This window comes from Brachyistius frenatus, unplaced genomic scaffold (assembly GCF_029030835.1).
Source record: "Brachyistius frenatus isolate BFR_SWC_R1_liver_20210118 unplaced genomic scaffold, ASM2903083v1 Contig_117, whole genome shotgun sequence".
NCBI classification, from domain to species: domain Eukaryota; kingdom Metazoa; phylum Chordata; class Actinopteri; family Embiotocidae; genus Brachyistius; species Brachyistius frenatus.
The window spans coordinates 1-20,810 of record NW_027210716.1 but is presented as its reverse complement, the minus strand read 5'-3'; the positions used below and the strand labels follow the sequence as shown (position 1 = coordinate 20,810).

At 39.2% G+C, this 20,810-nt stretch overlaps 1 protein-coding gene across 1 annotated transcript; it reads right to left on the bottom strand.

Annotated features, from left to right (window-relative positions):
* Window positions 1-1,808: 1,808 nt before the first annotated feature.
* Window positions 1,809-20,785, bottom strand: LOC138629491 (leucine-rich repeat and calponin homology domain-containing protein 2-like). Its single transcript, XM_069713221.1, has 18 exons — window positions 20,685-20,785; window positions 19,683-19,819; window positions 19,336-19,466; window positions 19,099-19,186; window positions 17,904-18,000; window positions 17,681-17,778; window positions 17,452-17,519; window positions 16,703-16,807; window positions 16,198-16,266; window positions 15,636-15,698; window positions 15,302-15,350; window positions 15,003-15,143; window positions 12,892-12,942; window positions 12,726-12,789; window positions 10,897-11,009; window positions 8,506-8,643; window positions 8,223-8,300; window positions 1,809-7,836 (listed from the first exon to the last, which is right to left on the bottom strand). Exons 1-18 carry the CDS (start codon window positions 20,695-20,697, stop codon window positions 7,717-7,719), a joined length of 1,623 nt encoding a protein of 540 aa, XP_069569322.1. The 5' UTR covers window positions 20,698-20,785; the 3' UTR covers window positions 1,809-7,716.
* Between the last annotated feature and the right edge of the window lie 25 nt (window positions 20,786-20,810).

The following is a 20,810-nucleotide window of genomic DNA, read 5'->3' as shown; positions in this document are numbered from 1 at the left end:
AGAATTTGACTTTATTTTATATTGACCATGTTTGTTTGTTTGTTTGTTTCTTAAGAAAACCCTGGAATTTTTACAGATGATATGTACAGAAGGTCAGCTTCGGTCATTCTGTAGTCTTGCATGCATTAGACTAGTTTTAAAATACAAAAGGCTTATGTACACAAGCTTGAGTGTTCTCGGCAGTGTAGTGTTTTTCGACATGACTCACTGTTTCACTGTTTTGTCTGAGTTGATGATGATGAGATGTCAAAGGTGTAATTTACAGGACACTTGAACAAATTACAGGTACAACAGAAATATCACACACACGAAATATAGATCAGCACCACTGACTGGAGAAAACGATGTGCCAATTTGACTTCTCTATATTTCAGGCATGTAGCACTGTTCATTAAGCTTGCTGTAGAGGGAGTGCCATGTATGTTAAAGAACATCCTGTACATTGCCCTCCTTCAGAAGTATGCAAACTGGCTCTCAGGCCTCATATCATATCTTCCATGAAATCTATTTATCAGACAGATCAGTACAACAGAAGAACCAAATAATAAAGATGTGGCTAGAACTGCTCTTGAGGTAAAACACTGTTTCCAGATGATAACACACAGGTGGATGTTTAAGAAATGGAGACAGCCACCTATTTAGTTTCATCAATAGCAGATAACCATTCTGTGTGAATCCCACCTCTTCCAAACAGAGAAAACATTTTGTAGAATAGGTTCACCTTTTAAAACAATACTCACATACCCCCATGTGTATTGAGAGAGTTATCTGTCACTACAATCATCTCTCCTATCTTTGCTGGCCCTGAATAAATCCCTCATTCTTTAAGATCAGTAAAAGCTAGAATAGGTTAGAATAATCTATTGGATATCTTCTTTTTAGTATGAAAGTTCCTCTTTGTACTGGCAACATGTCAAGGGTGCACCGCCTTAACCCAAAGTCAGCTGGGATGGACAACTGCCCTCTCTGTGCCCCCGGTGCAGGATGAAGCAGGTATAGATAATGCATGGATATATGGATTGATTGATTACAATCCCTTCGCCATAGCTGAGCAAACAGACACTTCACTGTATGTGGAAATACAAAGAGAAAATTCACACTAAAATGACACGTGCTTGATTTGTCTGACTCATCCTTCAAAGACTCATATTATATTTGTTGAACTTCACAAACCATAGTTACAAAGATTTGTCCGCGGGGGTAAATACTGTAACCACCAAAAAACAGATAAACAGATATGTGGCTATTGTTTTTAAGATGAATTAGTGTGAATCTATCCTTTACAAAAAAAGGCCTTAGCAATTACTGCTAAACATACAAACATCCCACAGTACTGCAGGTAATATTTAGTATTCCAGATAAAAATCAGTACAGAGACCTTCTGTTGAACTCTTACTTGCAGTGTGGGTACCTGTGTATGCAAACGTCAGACAGCAGCAGCAGCAATTTTTTTGCTGAGACAATGTGATGATAAAATACCTCTGAAGTGATGAATTCATGATTTGGCACTTGGTTAATTTTCGGTTAAATGAAAGGGCAACGTGGCACACAGTAGTGCTTGTGGGTAAAACAATTATAAGGCCTCAGTGTGGTAATGACATAATTACATTGCACAAACAGACAACTGAGGTCTGGGTTGTTTTGCTCTGTCTCTTAATGAGGCGCCTCACCTTTAAGGATCTACAACTAGCAAACAGTTGAAGGAAACTGCAGACCTGCTAGAGCCATTGCATCAGGGTAACTATTACATTACATGTTGATTTGAATTTTCATACATGATCACCTTCAGCATGCATGCACCAGCGTGAATTAATGAAGGAATTAAAACGGATAAAATCTTTGGGAGATATGACACACCCAAATATAAAGTGTGTTACCATGGAAAAATAAAAACAATACACAAGGGATAAGTTATTTCTGCCTCCAGCGCCCTACTGTTGTACAGTGAAACACAGTTGTTAACCACTTCAAGTGTCGGTCAAGTGATGGACTGTATGATTTACGAAGAGCATACCAGCTACATGGAGGTACACATTCATTCTTGCTTTAGCAGAGGGTAATACTACGTTCAACCTGGTTGTTTGTGCTATTTCTCTAGCAACGCATAATTCATCCCGACCCAACAATCGTGTTTAATCCCGTAGAAAAAAAAATAGTGGTAACCACATGCTGACAGTGATTAAGACAACATATTGTCTGTGTGGTTACCTTTTTATTACCTCTACTGGTACAGTGCCAGTCATGAAAATACATTTTGATTCAGTTCCAAAGTTGACCTCATTTCATTTTGCCTTTTAACTCAAACTAGCCCAAATCATAAAGTTCAAAACAACTGAATATGTGTAGTAGCGTATAACACAGAAGTGCAAACACAGGCTACAGTAAATGATAGCCAGACATTGTTGGCTACAGTTTTAAACATCTTTTTTTTTTAAAGCATCTGGCACCGTTTTTAACTTTTTACCACAGCAGTATCTAAATCTAAACCTGCAACACAACAAACCTGAGGCGGGTTTAGATAACAGGTTAGTTTCTTGTTTGTACACCAGGAATTAAAGAAGTCACAAAGCTACCATCAGTGGACTGTGTGAGTCCAGTTGTTCAGGTATACCAAACCAGCTTCTGTAATGCTAACATAAAGCAGTGTGTTACAATTTGAAGTTTGATATTTGACTGAGACTCAGAATAAATGAATTATAAATGGTGGGAAATGCAATGAATACATGAAATAGATATGCTATGAAACCCACTGCTGAACACGATCAACAAACTCCATGCTATTATTACCCATACAGAAAACCCTATGAATTTCACATGTGCAAAAACTCATGATCACGTGACCACATTATAATGGTGTAATGTGTGAAACCCTTCTAGATTGCCATGTGAAAACATTTCCACATATTTCCCGGTGTTATCATATGTTGCAACTAGTGGTAAACGTGTCATCACGTGTCCCATGTGGAAAACATGGGAAACTCACATGGTTTTTTTCTGTAAGAGTATTTACTTATCTATCCATTAAAAAGCTGCTTTGATAAATAAATGGTAACCACGACCATAAAAACACAACCTGTCTGCAGCAGCAGAAAACAATGGCACAGCATTTCCAGAAGCAGACTGTCTGAGTCTGTGCGAGTCTGTTGTTTGGCTTGTATGAAGCCAAACAACAGACCAGGAAGGAACACCTGTGGTATAGTCATTTACAGGGACTTTCTGCATAAGAAGGTGTGACCTGAGACTCCGTGATGATCTCTGCATTTTGTACACTCAAGGTCTGTTCAACTGATGCTCCGTATTATGTTTGATTTCCGTGACATCTTTTCTCTGGAACATGCTGGCACAAAGTCAGTAAAAACAGCCTATTCAGAGGAAGCAGAGGTTTGTGTGTACAGTATTCAAACTGGAACATCTGACCATGTGACTTACAGCTTTGCACAATAAGGTGTAAAGCAATAACAGTGATGAGCTGAATTATGAAAGTCATGCTAGAGTCAGTTGATCGAACCTGAAGCACAAGTCCCTCAATAGACCATGGATTTTTTTCTTTTAACATTGTCCTTTGCACTTTGGCTAACTCTCCCCCTGTGTGGTAAGCAATGAGAGCTGCAGCTCATAAGCTGAGAAGCATCCTGTTAAACAAATCCTAAAGCATCCTGTACATAGAGGTGAACAGCTAAAACTAAATCATGAATTAAGAGTGAAAAAAATTACTGGTGAATTTAATAGATTTATAAACTTGGAAAATAATTGCAGACCAAGCTAAAGGTACCGCTCCTTTAAGGCACGTGTCATGTGTCATGTTTTTCAATGTTATATTGATGTTTAATATGATATTTATTGACTTTCAAGCTATTGAAACGGTATTAGGTACTGACATCACAAGTTTTCTGCTACTTAAACTAACCTCTACCTAAAAAAACAAAAGGGTTTTCCAGCATGATGATTTGTCACATTATCATCTAACTACTCCACCTCCATGTGCCTGCTGTTAAAATGGGACTTTTTGTCAACGCCAGGCTGCCAGAGTTGAACAAGCAAGAGCATGGGCCATCAGTGCTCATTTAACCATGTCATATCAGCATGTCACTGTCAGAAGTCAATGCAGGTCATGAAGCAGTCAGCTTTCTTTAAATGTGTATTTTCAAATACAGTAGTCTGTGGCCATTCTACAGTTTCTTCACACACACTTCTATCCTGCACATAAGAATGGTGTGTTGTGTACATTAAGTGTTGCCTTTAAATTAGCCTAGTGAGGGTCAGCAGCTTTTAATGGTGTGTATTAACTGTTGTGTGACATTCAGGTTCACAGGCAAACATTCACACTACATATAAAACAAGTCATTAAGGAGATGAATGGCTAACACCACCCCCATTCTTACTTGTACTTGATTAATTGTGTAATTTGACTGCTGATATTTATAATAAACCGATAATGTACTCTAATTTTCACTCTGTATATATCTTCAAACGGCAGTGATTTGAGCAGATTGCGAGGATTTAGATGCTTGTTTCTTAAGTAATTGTTCATGAATTGTAGTTTTCATAAATAAAAACTGAAATAATGAGACAGAGTCAGCTCAAGAACTTAAAGGATTTCCATCAAGACCACTTGAAGTAAGAGACAGGGTTTGATGACTACAAAGAAGTCATTTTTGTAGCATCCCCTTGAGGCCGTTTGCTCTAACATTATGCACTCTGCTTCTTCATGACATCATAAAGCTACGTGCCAATTTTCATGCTGATTTGACTTTCACGGTGAAAATAACAAGCTGCTGAATTTTGATTGGCTGCGGGCTTTGATTAAGTTATCAAAGAAATTTTGAAAAATGATTGTCACTGTACCAAATTTGAACCTTTTCCAATAATTTTGTCAAAGAAAAAGCAATTTTTAACTATAGCGCCTGCAAGTGGTCTATTTGTATGAAACTTTGGGATCGTCGACAAAATGTAAAGAACTAACATGTTAAGTTTTGTGAAATTCAGACAATGAATTGGTGAGAAATATGGACATCTACTGTACTGTAGACATTTTGATTAAGAGACATTGGTTTGAAAAAAAAGATCAGAAAAGCCATGCAATGATTGGTACGCGGTTGCTAACAAGATGTCAATAGAAGCTTTGAGAAAATATAAAAAAAACTTTGCAAAATTTGACAATTTTAGAGCAGAACCCCTGTGGAGCAAAGATGCAAAAGACTTGAGAGATAAACAAGGAGAATGAATTTTAACCCAATACCACACTGTTCTGGAGACATGAGCTGAAACACAAACTGGACACTACAGCGCCAACACTTCTAGTTGTCCAGAGAAAACAAAATAAGAAGAGGACGAAGAGTTGAAACAAAAACAATAGAGTTCCAACAGCATCGATGGCTGAACCCTTAAATGCTGTCATTCAATTGATGGAGGCCTATTTCTCAAACTGATGTTGCACCACACCTGCCCGAGGGAATGTTTGAAAAAGTAAACACTATTTTATCAACCACCTCAAAAGAAAATTTATATTACTAATTAAATATAACAAACCTCACGTAGTTGCACATCAATTCAAACAAAGTAAAAAAGGGTGTTATTTTAAATGAGATAACACGAGTTACACCTTTCGCAATTGTAAACATGATCAAGTCTTGTGAAATCTTTGACAGTTTCAAAACTCACTTATGAAAGTGTGTTTAATGATATAAACCTTGCTCATAGCTCAACAGACAAATGGTGTGAAAAGACTTGTTTGAAACTTTCCACACAGGATGATCCTCATGTTACACCCCTGTACTGAAAACAACAAAGCATGTCACTAATATGTTTTAAATCAATCTTGGAGAAACTCTGGTGGCCCTGCAAGCTCGACACACTACACCATGAGAAAGCACAAATCAATAGGCAAAACACAAGCAAATTCCCAAAAATCTTCACCAACTGGATGCTAGTGTGAATACAAATACAAAAACAGCAAATACAGAAAACACAACCGCAGACTGAAATGAGCTGCAAACAGAAAAGTTTTCTGGGGAAACTGAAAAGTGACAGACGCACTTGTTGTTGCAACACAGCAATCTACTAACCTCAGCAATCAATTGGAGAAGTTGGAGAGTGAGCTAACGCCGTAAGTTTTCGGTCTGTTTTAACAAACAAGTACAACAAGCTTGTCATTTTTTGTGCCCCCTGGATACATTCTTGTTGTGCCATTTGCCGCGTGTTTCTGTACTTGCAGCGTTCTTTTCGAAATGTCTCTGTGCTGTCAAAACATAATTTTTCCTACTTTGTTTTGCTTTTGGTGGTTTGCATACGCTGCAGTCTGTAGAGCTGTCACCGCCACCGTAATTAACAGTATATCTCAGTTTCCGGCAACAGTCATTATGTTGATCAGAAGCATAGAGAAGACACACAAGATATAAATGTTCAACTTCAGGGTTGAGACGCACAAAGCAACAAACATATATAAATAAAACAAGTAAATAAACACATAAATAATTTAATTTCCCTGAAATAATGAAGCGTATCAGAAACTACATACAGGAGGGTGGCTTGGCGGTAAGATAAGATCCTATATGTGGAAGGTTTACAGGAGTGACTGCCTCTGAGGAGCACTGAACACTCGTCGCCACGCAGACACCTCCACTCACAAACACGTACAGTATAAAGATGTTTTATCTGAGGTTATGCAACCCAATAAAATCCTGCTTTGTGTACAACACAGCTAATCTATCCTGGGAACTCTGCATAAATGGCAAGTGATAATTGACAATGACTGGGAAGAAAGTATAAAACTTTTAGAAAAGTTAATATACAGAATATTTTTCCAAAAAAAAACAACAACTTGCATGTACACTGAAAAAACCCCCGCTACAAAACAGGACAAGAGCCAAGCACATGTTATCACAGTGGTCGAATGTCGCTTCCCCTGGTGCATGCAGGTTTGAATTGAGTAAAAACTTTGTGCGTGATTTATACAGTCATTTAAAAAAAATGGGCAGAATGTCACGTGTAACATGATTTTCCAAAAGACAACACCAAATCCAATTCTAGCTTGCATACTCCCTCAAAAAGCAGTGCAGATGCAATTGCTGACAAACACATGGCAAATAGATCCACACTACTTATGAATCAGGCTTGGCTGCTCAAAAAAAGATGAAGCCCGATGTAAACCATATAGAAAAATAAAAAAAATCTATTTTCATGGAAAAAAGAAATTCCACAGAAAAAGAAGAGAAACTCAAGTGTCTCAAGAGCCCCAAGAGGTTACTCAGTGGTTTGTGGCTGCGAGGCAGCTTTGTCTGCTCCAGTGAAAGAGTGAGCTATGTTTCTGTCATCTGCTCATTGCCAATGCCTCCAACACCAGCATGGAAATGTTGTCAGCACTGGCACTTGCAGACGCAGTAGTCATTGTTGAGTGGGATATACAGGTCTTCTTGTTGACCTGTCTGTCTCTTCAGTCTCACTGTCAACATTTCAGGCCCACACACCTAAAGAATGACCCCAGTAACAAGGAACAGGATACAAGTGGAAATGTGATAGACAGGAAGTGGGTGGTGGCTGACATCATATAAGGAGACGGAGGCCTTTCATCACCCTGTCTCCTGTTTCAGTCAGGCAGAAGCAGACTCCCAAAGGGGGGGGGGGGGATTTCTGGTCCTTGGCAATGGGGTGCAGGTTTTGGCTGGGAAGAGAGGTGTGCTGGATGGCTGCATGTTGGATGCAACGTTCAGGCTCGTGTCAAACAGCCGACAGCTGCGCCGGCTTTGATGTAGGCAGATCCAGCAGAGCCTGGACAGTCTCCCCCACCTTCACCAGACCGCGCTCCTCGAGGATGTGATGAGGCAGACACAGCTTGTCCTGAGTTAGCAGAGATGTTTTTCATCAGGAAAAAAGACAGGTATGGCTTTCTATGTGGATTAAACTATTGAATATTTGTTTGAAAGGTAGATTTGACCAAAGACAATAATAATGCTTTGGCTTTTTATTTCCATTAGCATCTCTTAATGGCTCAGCTAAATAAAGCTGCAAACCAGACCAGTGAGTGAACATAACATAACTTGCAGAGATGTAGCAGACAGTTGGTGTTACTGTAGGTTTGTAATTAATGTTCCAGAATTTATTGCATAATTTTATTGGGAGGTCATAAATCTTAACATAAATACAAAGAACTGCAAATCAAATGTGAAGCTGTGTTTACTTTGAAAACATGTTAAATGATACATGAGTGATAATATTGAGATTACCTGTGTGACACCCAGCTTCTTACAGGCGTCCAAGAAGTTCTCAACATTCCTACGGCATTTAGCCATGCTAAGCTTTGGCTGGAAGCCAGAATGTCAAATCATGTTAGTGAAATAAAAACATAGCACGAAACTGTAAGGTTATGTAGAAAAACAAGATATATATAGCCATTTTCACCAAGAAAAGTTCATTCAATATAATAAAGCGGTATTTAAGATGCTCTAATGCTGTACCATTTGTAATTTACAATAAAAGAATCGCTCCTTAGAGTTTCGGCGTGCTTACCACTGCAGGCGATGGTACATGGATGCTGGCAACAGACCGAGGACAAATGTGATTGGCTAAATGGCAAAGGACAACTCCGTCCATTAGAGCAGCTCCAACATCGTCTGGAAGCAACACCTTCAGTCTGGATTCAATGTTCTGCAAACACATGAGCAATGACTGAATGACATCACTGTCCTACGAACAAACAAGGTGTATTCTGTTTTAAAAGAAGGAGTTTGATTTGTTTGTTTTTAATGAATGATAATGGTGAGCTCTCCTTCCTTTCTAGGCACATTTCTTCTTTATTCATATTTAAGGTCCCACTGAAACACAGCAGAGTTTGTTATTTTGTGAGAGTAGATAAGTAGAAATGCAAGTGCCTATTAGGGCAGAAAGAACATGTGGTTGTAATCACTGTGATCTGAGAGGAGCATCTAGACCTGCTCTGAATTAATCGTATTTGGGTATATTTACAACATAATGTTACTCTGGTAAATGCTGTTGGTTAAGCTCTTGTGATTGTATAAACTGCTTTTCATAAAACAGAAAATATGATTTTGATTATTCAGGAAAATGTTTAGAGTTATTCTTTATTAAAATAATAATAATGTTTCAGTACATCTGAGGAGGTGTGGTCCAGAGTTCTGCAATTCACCACCTGATGATGAAGATGTAGTTGCAAGATACATTTTTCATCAGTATAGTTCAGCTCCAGAAGCTAGTGGCGCAGAGTTCAGTGAATACAGTGTTTGTCATCGTGATTCAGTCACTGAAGAGCAGGATAAGACTGAGACACATGATGCATTCTTGCCTCTTTTGGGGCACTTTGTTTTACCATCACAATACAGTCATATAGTTGATCTAGGTATTAATTGTGAGTATTTTGGGTGTAATTTTATTGAAATCAGTGGTCTAATATCTGATGTTTCATTCAGATTATCAAATACTTTTTTGCTTTCCCCATAAAGCTGATGAACGAGGGTTTGTTCTGCCCTCTATCGTGTCTGATGGTTTTTCTGAATGTGAAACTCTGAACCATGAATTCTTGTTTCTTTTCTGAAACCCATCTGCTTCTGTTTGACCTCAGTTGTAGTTTCCATTCAGAACATTTTCCTAGAACTAGAAAACAGTGGAGCTTCTCCCTAGCTATGACAATGATTTCATTGACACTAAAAGACCGTTCGACCTTCCAAACAGTCAACCACTGTTTCCACGGTCAGAAATGAACTTCTAATCTAAACTTTTGAGCCAACATGGCAGTAGGCCTTGGAATTTCCAAACCAGTCAACACAGACGGTGCCCTTCCTCTTTGTGAGAGAATTAGTAGCATTAAAAGAAGTAGTAGTATCATATGTAGCCATGATAACACCAGGCATGCGAACAAAAACCTCCAAAGCATTGCTAACCATCAACAGGGAGACAACAGTTTATTTCCCTCCTTTTGGCATCTTCACAGTGGTTAATCTCCATCTGGCTCCAGTGTCTCCTTCGATCAACAGGACTAACGCCTAAATAACACAGCAAGCCTTTGTTATATCTGTTATCAGGGGCTAGATGTGGCCCCGGATCCTTTTTGGAAAGCAAAATAAGAACCAAAAGGCCCCGCTGTCCAAACAGTGTGAAATTTATGCCCCCAAAGCACATTGGAGCTCATCCCTTCAAAGTAAGAATAATCCGTATATTGGGGACAGCCAAGTAGCACATGAAAGGTTCCTGACCGCTCACTTCCTCCATCTACAAACCCTACAAACCCAATGTGCATTGGGCACATTTAGCAGTAAATGTACCCAAAGCATTGCCTGTACATGCCTCGTTTTCCTTTCGTTGGCGTTATTGGTCAGGACCAGCACCTTTGTTCATGTTCTTTCACACGTTTCTTTTATGCCCCAGTTTTGTTTTCTTCCTTTTGTAAAACACTGTCGTGGAAAACTTTTAAGAAGGCGTACCCCACATCTTAATCTTACAGGCATGATGTAAATTCAGAACATTACTTAGTATCCACCAGATACTATCAAAGCACTATCAGGTAGGTTGACCACACCTTCAGGTTGTTTTGCTTATCCCTATTTGCATTGCATTTCTGAGGATAGCTCTTGACTTCAGAAGAAATTAACAACAGTAACCTGGTGATGAGGTTTAATCTTACACACGTCAAGATTCACTGCAAGGGCTTAACAAAAAGGGATGGGTCGGTAAAGGGCAAATATACACAGGAGACTCAACTTCTTAGGAACCGAGGGCAGGTGCCTGCTATGTGGAAACACTTAGTGAAGACAGTCACAATCCCATGGACATTTAATTTGACTCATTCAAAGGAGTAAACACAGGAACAAAAACAGGATCTGGCATCCTTTGGTTTCCTTTGGAACTCAGTGAGTTCTGAAAAAGAAAAGGTATTTGAAGTCTGACCTGCCGTAACAGTCCTATCTGCTCCAATTCCTCTCTCAAGTGTTCCATCTTCCTCCTCATCGTGAAGCTGGGGTCTGTTGAACTGTACTCCTGACGGCTTCCTCTGGTGAAGGCTGAAATAATAAATGAGGTTCACCGTTCTGAATTCCAGATAAAACGGACGTAAGCAGACATTCAAAGGTCAAACAAGGGTACAACGTCATCCCAATACACATCTACAGTTGATCTACAGGAGAGAGGGGGGGATTGAGCGTTCATCTTCATTCGGTCACTATCAAAAACTTTTCAATTAGTTGAGACAGGTTGTGTTTCTTATTGGGCCATACACAAGATTTAATCTGAGTTGTTTATACTTTACATGAGTATTTCCATTTTATGTGGCTTTCTACTCCAACTTCAGTATTTCAGGGGGAAGAATTGTTCTTCGTACACCACTCCATTTCTTCAGCGGTTGTAATTAGCAGTTAAAAAAATTAAATATGAAAGACTTGATGCATATGATGAAATATAATGCAATGTCTCTGGATGACACTTACTAATAGTATGTCAAAGGATTAGTTGATTAATGTATTAGTCAATTTGACAGAAAATTAACAACAACAAAAATCAATCAAAATAAGACAAAATGCCAAACATCTTATGATGCCATTTTTCTAAACTGAGGATGAGCCACAAACTCAGAATTTTGAGGTTTGTTTATCAGAGAGAAAAATTTATTTGAAGGCATCACAGTCCTGATGGGCATCTTTAACTGTTTTCTGAAGTCTTACAAATCAAACCAGGGATACATTCATTCAGTAAATAATTAGCATAATCATCCATAGTGACAACTGTTTTTCATTTCTACCCCTATATAACATTAGTGCAAGAGTATCAAGGATTTCTGCATTGAGTACTTTTACAGTTGATACTTTTTGTAAATTTTTTGGATAGTAACTTTTAATTTAGTAACCTTTTCAGTGTGGGATTTTTACTTGTATTTTGTTGAATTGTTACTTTTACTTAAGTAAAGAAATTGAATATTTCACTATCACCTTTACAGACCAAATCAATAATGATACTATGACAAGATGTATTACTACTGAAGAAAAATTAATACGTGAGACCTAATGGAGTTCATCAGGAACAGTACAGATTAAAAGTGACTCAGAAAACCTTTGCCACTTCCAGAGAAAAGATGTTGAGACTGCCCAAAATATTTTTTTGATTTCATATGAGGACAAAAGTGCATATAGATGTGAATCTTGGTCTGAACACAACTTTACCGTTTACAGTAAGGAAGTGTTTTGGCAGTATTTTATTTTGATAATTCCACTTATTTGAAGGGAACTAAGTAAACTCAAAACTTGCACCTCAGGTTAGTTGGCGCCGCGGTCGTGGCAGCCTGTTGCAGCAGCTCCCCCTCGGGATGCTGCTGTAGCGAAAGAATTTCCCCTCGGGGATTAATAGAGTATAATAAAATAAAAATAATTAAAAAAAAAAAAAAAACAAACAACAAGACTGTTTTCTACTCCATTTTCAAAACAAAAAAAAACAAAAAAATTCAAAATGTTAAATGTAACGCATTTGACCTTTCAAAAGTCTATTTCATTAATATGTCCAGTAACCTATTCAGGAGATATCTGATATATTTGTGGACATGGGCTGTGGTCATGCATGATGTGAATTTCCTCACGCACGGGCACGGGTTTATCGTACATTTCCATAACGCATTTAAAAGACAATAAGTCTATGATTACCTATTTATAAACCCTCAAATGTTCCAGGATTATGACTGCAGTTCGAAGTAAAAACACTGAGCCAAAAAGTTAAGACAATAGTCATCAAACCTGATCTTGGCTTTAGTCCAAACACAGTCAAAGTGGTGGTGAAATCAGTGTTGCGTAAACCCTCCTGAGGATAAAGCATTCAAGACAAATCAGAAATGATAAGCTATGTGGTTGATGGTTGAAAGTACATGGATTTCTGACCACCCGTGATCTTTCTGACACCCACCTCACAGTCGTCGTTCCCGCTAGAGTTTTTACGAGCACTCTGACACTTGTACTGTTAGGAGAGGAAAAACAATTTGTGTTAATGGTTTGACCCTAATTGTTTGGTGTCTTTTCTCAATATGGTCTAGAACAGGGGTGTCAAACATACGGCCCACGGGCCGGATCCGGCCCGCCAGGGGGTCCAGCTCGGCCCGCCGGATGACTTTGCTAAGTGTGAAAATTACAGAAAGACATAAATTGCATTTCTATGAGAATATGGAGGTTTATGAGTACAAACGTTTTTTGTTTTTTTTAATCGATCCAGTAATTGCTTCAAAAACAGCGTAAATGCGACGTCTGCTCCGGAGGAAGAAGCGCTCGGTGCCACAGGCAGCAGCGCTCGCTGCTTGCTTTGTGACGTGTTTGACGTCAAACGCGTCACAAAGCGAGGGAATCTGCAGAGGAGAGCCGGGGCAGATAAACAGTCGGCTGATGTCTGAGTTTTTGGTCTTTATGTTTCTAGTTTATTGTAGAAAGACCTTAAAATAGGGTTTATCATCCAAAAACCTTCACCAATGATTTAAACAAAGAGAAATATTGTCGTTATGTATGCGTTATTATTTTATGATTTTAGTGGTCTGGCCCACTGGAGATCAAAGTGGGCAGTATGTGGCCCCATAACTAAAATGAGTTTGACACCCCTGGTCTAGACTATAGATGCAAACTTGTGGACACATGCTGTTTACTAGATATTTTGCAACATGCTACCACCATTATAAAAGAATATTCGTCATACATTCTTTCACAATCTCAACCTTCATCAAAGTAACTGTAACATCAAACTTTTCTCAGACAACCTGGGACTTTCTCAAGGATATTTTCTAATGTACATTTGGGAATCTTTCTGAGCTGCAGTAACAGCACACGCTTACACTGTTTAAAGGATTACTTCACCCAAATCACAACTGCAGTACCAGTATAGGTATCTTGTAAAGAAAGTGTTTTTTGTATTAGCCCTGGTTCTCAGATATTCGACTGTGAACACAGTACAAAAAACTTAATTTGTGTTGGGCAAAGAGAAGAAAAAACTCAGGAGCAGGTTGTATTTCCAGAGACCATGCCCCAGTTACTTGGGAGAATCCCTAAATCTCACTGTAACTAGTTTTTATTGGAACTAACAAAGGAGCAGACACTATGAAAACTGTGTGAGATCAGTGGTTTATCATAACACTACAACAGGAGAGCAGTTTGTGTTTTTGTGTCCCGCCAATACTCCAATCCCCTCCAAGCCTGCTCTCAAAAAATACCTTTCCATATGTTTTCTTTTCTATAATTGCTTTGAAATCTTTTATTTTGTAATCCAGAAGTAATTAAAAAAAAAAATCCACTGTACCAACAATAACAGTTACAGTACACATCTTATTTCTTTTTAAATTAACATCATCCAAAGAAGGGCAAACCACTGTCAAAAAGTTGATATGCTGCCAAATGTGTGTGATTGATGGTTTGCAGAGAAGTCAGGTACAAATTCTGATGTTTACTGCTTATTTGCCTTCAGGCGATAGCATGGGAAAAAAGTATCTAACTCCATAGCTCAGCATTCGTGTGAAGGCCAAAGAAAAATGGGACAAATAATTAGAGATGACCTAAATATGGAAATCTAAGAATATTTTCACTGCTGCACTTTAATTTTGGCAGCTATGTGTGTACATGTGGGCTTGTTTGGATATAATCCATGCCCTTTTTGTGACATGCCCTCTATTAGTATTACTTGGAAGTCCTTGGCACAAGATTTTTTTCACAGGAAGGATCACTATCAATTGTTGCCCCATCTAGATTACTGGGACATGACTGATTGAGACACATTGCTGACAAGTATGTCAAATGTAACCCTTCAATTCAATTCAATTCAACTTTATTTATATATCGCCAAATCACAACATAGGTTATTTCATGGCACTTAATACATTCCTTCCTTCATGTCTGTGTTCTCTACAAATGGTCCATTCATTCTGTGGAGTGGTAACACTCATTTCTGAGATTTCTGACGATTAGAATTTCTCCTCAGGCAAGTAATTATATTTGTTCTGCAGAATGTTCAGTGTGATTATGGGAACATGTGCATGCTCATACCTTCAGATAATCTTTTCTCAGGTATTTGTTTCGCCTGCGATCTTCATTCTGATTGAGGACAGGTGGGACTTCAGGCCACTTCGGCTCTGAATCTGACTGATCTGTCTTCAAGCTGCCATCAAAGGAGCACGAAGAAGAAGGCTATAAAAGCAGATGGTTGAAATTAAAATAATTCTCTGCATCCTCCAGAAAGAAAATCTCACAGAATGAATGGGAGGCGCGGCCATAAACAAAGACAGACATGAGAAGTTTGGCATGATAAATATAGCATGTTTGCTTTGAAGTACAAGAGCTTGTACCTGCCCACTCAGTACTGATGCTCCGCTACTTCCTTCATCCAGAGAAGCACTGAAATAAAGACGCAAAGTAATATCAGATGACTGCTTTACATTTAGATTACATTAAAAACTCCTCGGACCTCATTTCTTGGAATATACACTGCTGATAGAGACATGAGGTCATTATCATGCTGAGAAAGGCAGACTAAGGACAACTTCTTGAATTTTTCTTCATAGCAGATAAATATTTCAGTTTTTTTAGTGCCACGTGGCCTCTGCACTGGTTCCAGTATAAGTGTGTGCTTCTGTTCAGCAGGATTGAACTGCACTGACTGTGGCAAAGTCCACATGGTACCTTCGAGCGGTCTGAGGAGACAGCCTCGGTTTGCTGCTGGTGCTCCCAGAGTGACTGAGGAACCTGCAGACAGAAACATGTACAGGCATGGTTTATAGTACTCTATAAATGTTATGCTATGCTTTGTTAAAACTGGGAGAGGTCCTAATTGATAGTACTTTCACAAATGATTTGGCTAAGTCGATTTCAAACAGAATTTCAACATTTGAGCAAAACAGGGCTTTTCATCAGCACAATAGATGGGATTATATCTTATATCTACAGCACTGATTCCCCCAACACTTATCAAAGTTCTGGGTCATGGGAAGGGTGAACTAATTCCACTTTTTTCATACATTTTCATACATTAAAATATCAAAACAGTTCATATTTCCTCATACTGTTAAAGAACAAAAACACCCACGGACACCTGTATCGGAATGTATGTTTTAACAGCATTACTTGCAGTATGCCTTGTACTTGTTGAGGTAGAAACAGAAAAACACAAGAGACCAGCGGATTCCTAGGAAATGTGACATGCAAACCGTCAAACTGTAAATGGTGCCAATAAAAATCAGCCTACCTGTGCGCCCGGCCTGTCACTCTCCGCCGGTGTATAAGACTCTCTGCTCTGCAAATTAACGACCGCCGTCTACAGGCCACACATCAAACAGAAGCAGCAGCCGAGTCAGGGGAGAGAGCAGGGAAGGAAGGACAAGAGAGTAAGAGAAGTGAAGCTGATAAGGATTTGCTTTGAAGAGACAAAATATGGAAAGTGGTGCTGATATATTTGGAGATGTCAGTAAAAATATCTGTCTGGATACTGAAAGATAAAGAATCCAAAAGCACACGAGTGATCTTTTCACAAATTGCTTTCAGTGGTGAGTACAGTGGGGCGGCACAGTCTAAAAAACAGGAAACAACCTCCCCTGTAAGGTGTTAGCCTGTCCACACATTCATATGTATGTTACATGATGAAGAGTGAGGAGGAAGCAAGAGAAGGAGGCAGATTCAAGCAGTGCAGCAAACGAAGATCTACCAGATGTCTGCTGTTACGTTACAACAGCAGAGAAGTGAGAACCACACACCTGTTCTGCTGCTCCTGCTGCAAAAGTTGAACTGCAATTTTCCTCAGATCCAGCACTTCCTTTAGCTCATCATCCTCTTCCTCAAGTAGCTGCTCCTTATCGGAACTGGGAATAGTCGATGATCAAAGTGTTTGTCATCAGAAGCTTGATTACCATTACAAATACGAATTTCAAGAAAGGCTCAGAGCTGTCAAAAAACTGCAGTCTTTTGGAAACAGTCACACAAATGTAAGTTAAATTATGTAAACTAAACTCAAGACTCCATGATGTGCATGTGTTATTGATGCAATGAACATAAAATCAGAACTGCACATGTTTACCCAGCTGTTTGCAGGATGCACTTTCTGAACTATTTCCAGGTGTTTAAATACATTGTACACGGCACTATGAGTGTAGTTACAGCTGCTAACATTACCAACAGGTCCTCTCATGTTTGCCGGTGCAAGGAGCTGACAGACACAAAACAGCATTTAAGCCAAGTCTAAAAGTCAGCTAAAAGGAGCTGTCTGGAGTTCAGCTTCTATATGACTCATCGAGCAGCCAGAAGGTTAAACCACTTGTGATGCGAGCAAAAATCAGCTCATTACAGACACCCTGCAGTTCCTGATTAGCAAAAGTTGATTTACATCAAATCTTTTCTGAAATTTCTACTAATAATAATAATATAATGACGATGATGAAGAAGAAAAAGATGTTTACTCAAACCATCAGAGCTAAAAGGTTTGTCTGCAAAGAAAACATTAACTCACCCTGACTCCTCTTTCCAGCTGTCCTTATCTTTGCTTTGCTGAGACATGTTAAGAACTTTCTCAAGTTCCTGAAACACAGACAGACACAGCATGACAGGGATCAATAAACAGAAACTGATTTTGTCTTTCATGGACCTTCTCTGACTTTTCATCTTCTTCTTCTAAAATCTTTTTAAGACTAATCTTAATATCTTTAAGATGTGTGTACGTAAGACAGGCTGATAGATACCTTTATACAAGACACATGACTGCTTTGCTGCCCATCACACTCTGACAGAGCAGGATCCTCGTCGGGGTTGGGCTCTATAAAGTCATAGAGATCCTGATCTGATAGAGGGAGGAAGCATCCGCGTTCATCATATGAACTGTCATATTTTAGGCACTTCATTCAACAACCCCGAGTCTCCGTGTATTGCTTTAGAAGGGTATATGTGATACTTATTTTCGGTAACCTTTGCAAGAGTCCATTTTGGAGAGGAGAGAGAGGGCATCAGCCCGGGCTGTCTCTGAAACCTGAGAGTGCAGGCTGACTGTATCGTCGTCTGAAGGCTGGAAGAGCAGAGCAGAAGGAGAAGTGAGTTCTAGGTTTGGTTCAAATTCATCTATATACATACATTTTAGTACTTCTATTTTAGAATAGTTGACATTTTAAATAAAGCCTTCAAATAAATGATTGTGTAACAACTTAAATAATTGCATCATCTGATTCACCCTGTACTTATTTTTTTTTTTTTTTTTTACCAGTGACTTGTTGCCTTACTAATCTTGTGGGAGAAAAAACACATTCATCTCTACATATTAATCACTTTCCATCAGTGTTTCCATTTCTTGCACCAAGATTGATTTTAAGAGTTATAGCTGTAGCTGTAGACGTCTAGCCAGACGTACCTCTGAACTTGACTTTATACATTTCAGACTGGTTTCAGTCTCAGTTCAGTTTCAGTTCTGCTGTCATTGGAATAATGACATACTACATGTTGCACTTGCTTAGCTGAGGGACAGCAGGGAGGCTACTTGAATCTGGGACAGATTCCCGAACTCGCACGGTTTGGAGTTGTACATTTCCATGACAGCCTCTCATCTCAATCTAGACTCGATTATTGTCCATCTGTTCACCACTCACATTCAGAGAGCTTCGCACCTCAGACAGTCACCCCTGATGGCCCACCTCCCTGCAGACTTGCTGCCCATTACCAGCTCTGTCGCAGTGCCCAGTCAGCACTCACTTCTTGCCAGATTGTCACTGTACCTGTCCAGCCATTGTTTTGTCTTGTCTGCTCACATTTTTTGATCCTCAGCCAGTGTTTTTCTTTTTACAACTGCCTCTGATTGACTGGCTTTCTTTGGCAGCATACTTGTTTTTTTAGCGGTATTTTGAACAAAGTCTTTTTTATCCTTTTCAATATTGTCTGAAGAGTCACTATGTGAGTGTTAGCGCCTGAGCCTGAGAGAGAGCCTGATTTTTTAGATTTACTACGCTAAAAATTGCATTTTACAAATAAAACTAATACCTGCTGGCTGACAGCTTTAATTGAACATTGCTTAGCAGTGTGTCAGGAGGAAAATGACACATCTGTGTATCACAAAATGTCGCAACATCAACCATTGGCAGTGCATTCATTTAGTGCTGTGTGTTTGAACTCTGACCTCTGTTGTAGACAGCCTCTTGTCACCATTGTCACTACCGATTCCAGAGTCAGGCCCATGGTTCTTACTGGGATAAAAATCTTCCATGCTGGAAACATGCAAAACAATCTTATAAAGACACCAGAATAGAAAAAAATATATAAATAATAGCATGTTTTTAAAGAATAAAGTAATTGTTAGAAATTATAAGTAATTAACAGACAATGATGAAACAATACTTGGTCAATGTGTCAGTACCTATCTGTAAGCGGCTGTGGAAGGCATCGTTTGCCGAGGGAGGGGAGGTCCAGGGTGTCGGGTTTCTTGTCCATTCTACACGCCTGCATGTTCAGGTACTTGAATATGTGCACTTTGCCCTTCAGACAAATCTGAAACACACAAACGCACAGAAGGTATCTCGAGAGTCAGAGCTGTTTTAACCATCAAAGAAAGAAATACATTTATTAATCCACTAGATGGTGCAATTGTACCGGGTTAATTAGAACGTGAGAGATGTTCATGAACAAATCCAACCAAAGCCATTTGAGCTGCATGTTTGATTCCACATATAAGCACCAGCACAGCCATGAAGTGGATGCACATACCTGTGCGGGTGGAGACTGCATAGGATTGTTGTCTAGGATGATGTGCTGCAGCTGCCTGAGCTTCCTGTAGGCTGGAGGAATCTCAGTGATCTTATTGCAGGAGAAGTCAAGTCGGATGAGCGGCAGGTCAGCCAACTCTGAAAGGTATAAAGCTTTTGTTGTGATGTGATGCACTGCTTCCACTACACAATGGACAGCACATTGAATGCTTTGTTATGCTGCAATCAAAGTACTGCAAGTCCATGTTAGTCTTACTTTTGGACTGATATGCAGTAATATGACATCTAATTGCAGAGTATTGCAATTCTATAAAGTTGTGGAACTTGAACAATACTAATGTGTCAGATCTATTGACATATCTCAACTTTTTCTGAGCCTTGTATGGGTAATGCTCCAAAAACATTAGATCTTACAATTCCCATAATGCAACTCGACAGCATCTTCACAGTAGACTTTCACAGTAGATTCTCATATCTTCCAAAGTCTTTGTAATTGACATATTTCATTAAAAAAATCTTTGTAGTTTACAGACTGAGCTCTCCAACTTAAGAATGTGATCGTGTTACATTTTTGATTTGAATTCACTCTAATGGGACGAGGTGTCTGCATCTGCCCTTTAAGTCTGCTTCATAAGAGAGTTCCATGTTGGTGAATTTAAATGACTTGAACACACAATTTGATCAAATCTAAACAGCAAAGACTGGCTCGTTGTGTTACAGTTAAGTTATTTAGACATGCCTTGGCACTTCAGGCATCATTTGCTTCTGTCGTGTATTGAAGCATTGCTGAAGTAAATGAAGCATTGCTTCAATACACGGTGTTCAGTTTCATCGAGGTGATTTTGGCTGCGCTAGTGGTAAGACAACAGCCAACACAAAACAAACACTGCGGAGGTGGATTTCTTGAAAGCAAGAGGACTGGCATGTCTCCCAAAAAAATCTCAGATGAGGCATCTATAAAGAGTGAAAGAAAAATAGAAAGCATCCTGAGTGATGGACTGACCCTCAGGCAGCATGTGAAGACAGTTCTTCCTGATGTTGAGTTCTCGTAAGGCTTGAAGCCTCCCGACCTGAGCTGGCAGTACCTGGATCTCATTACAACTCACGTCCTGCAAGGGGGAGACAAAGT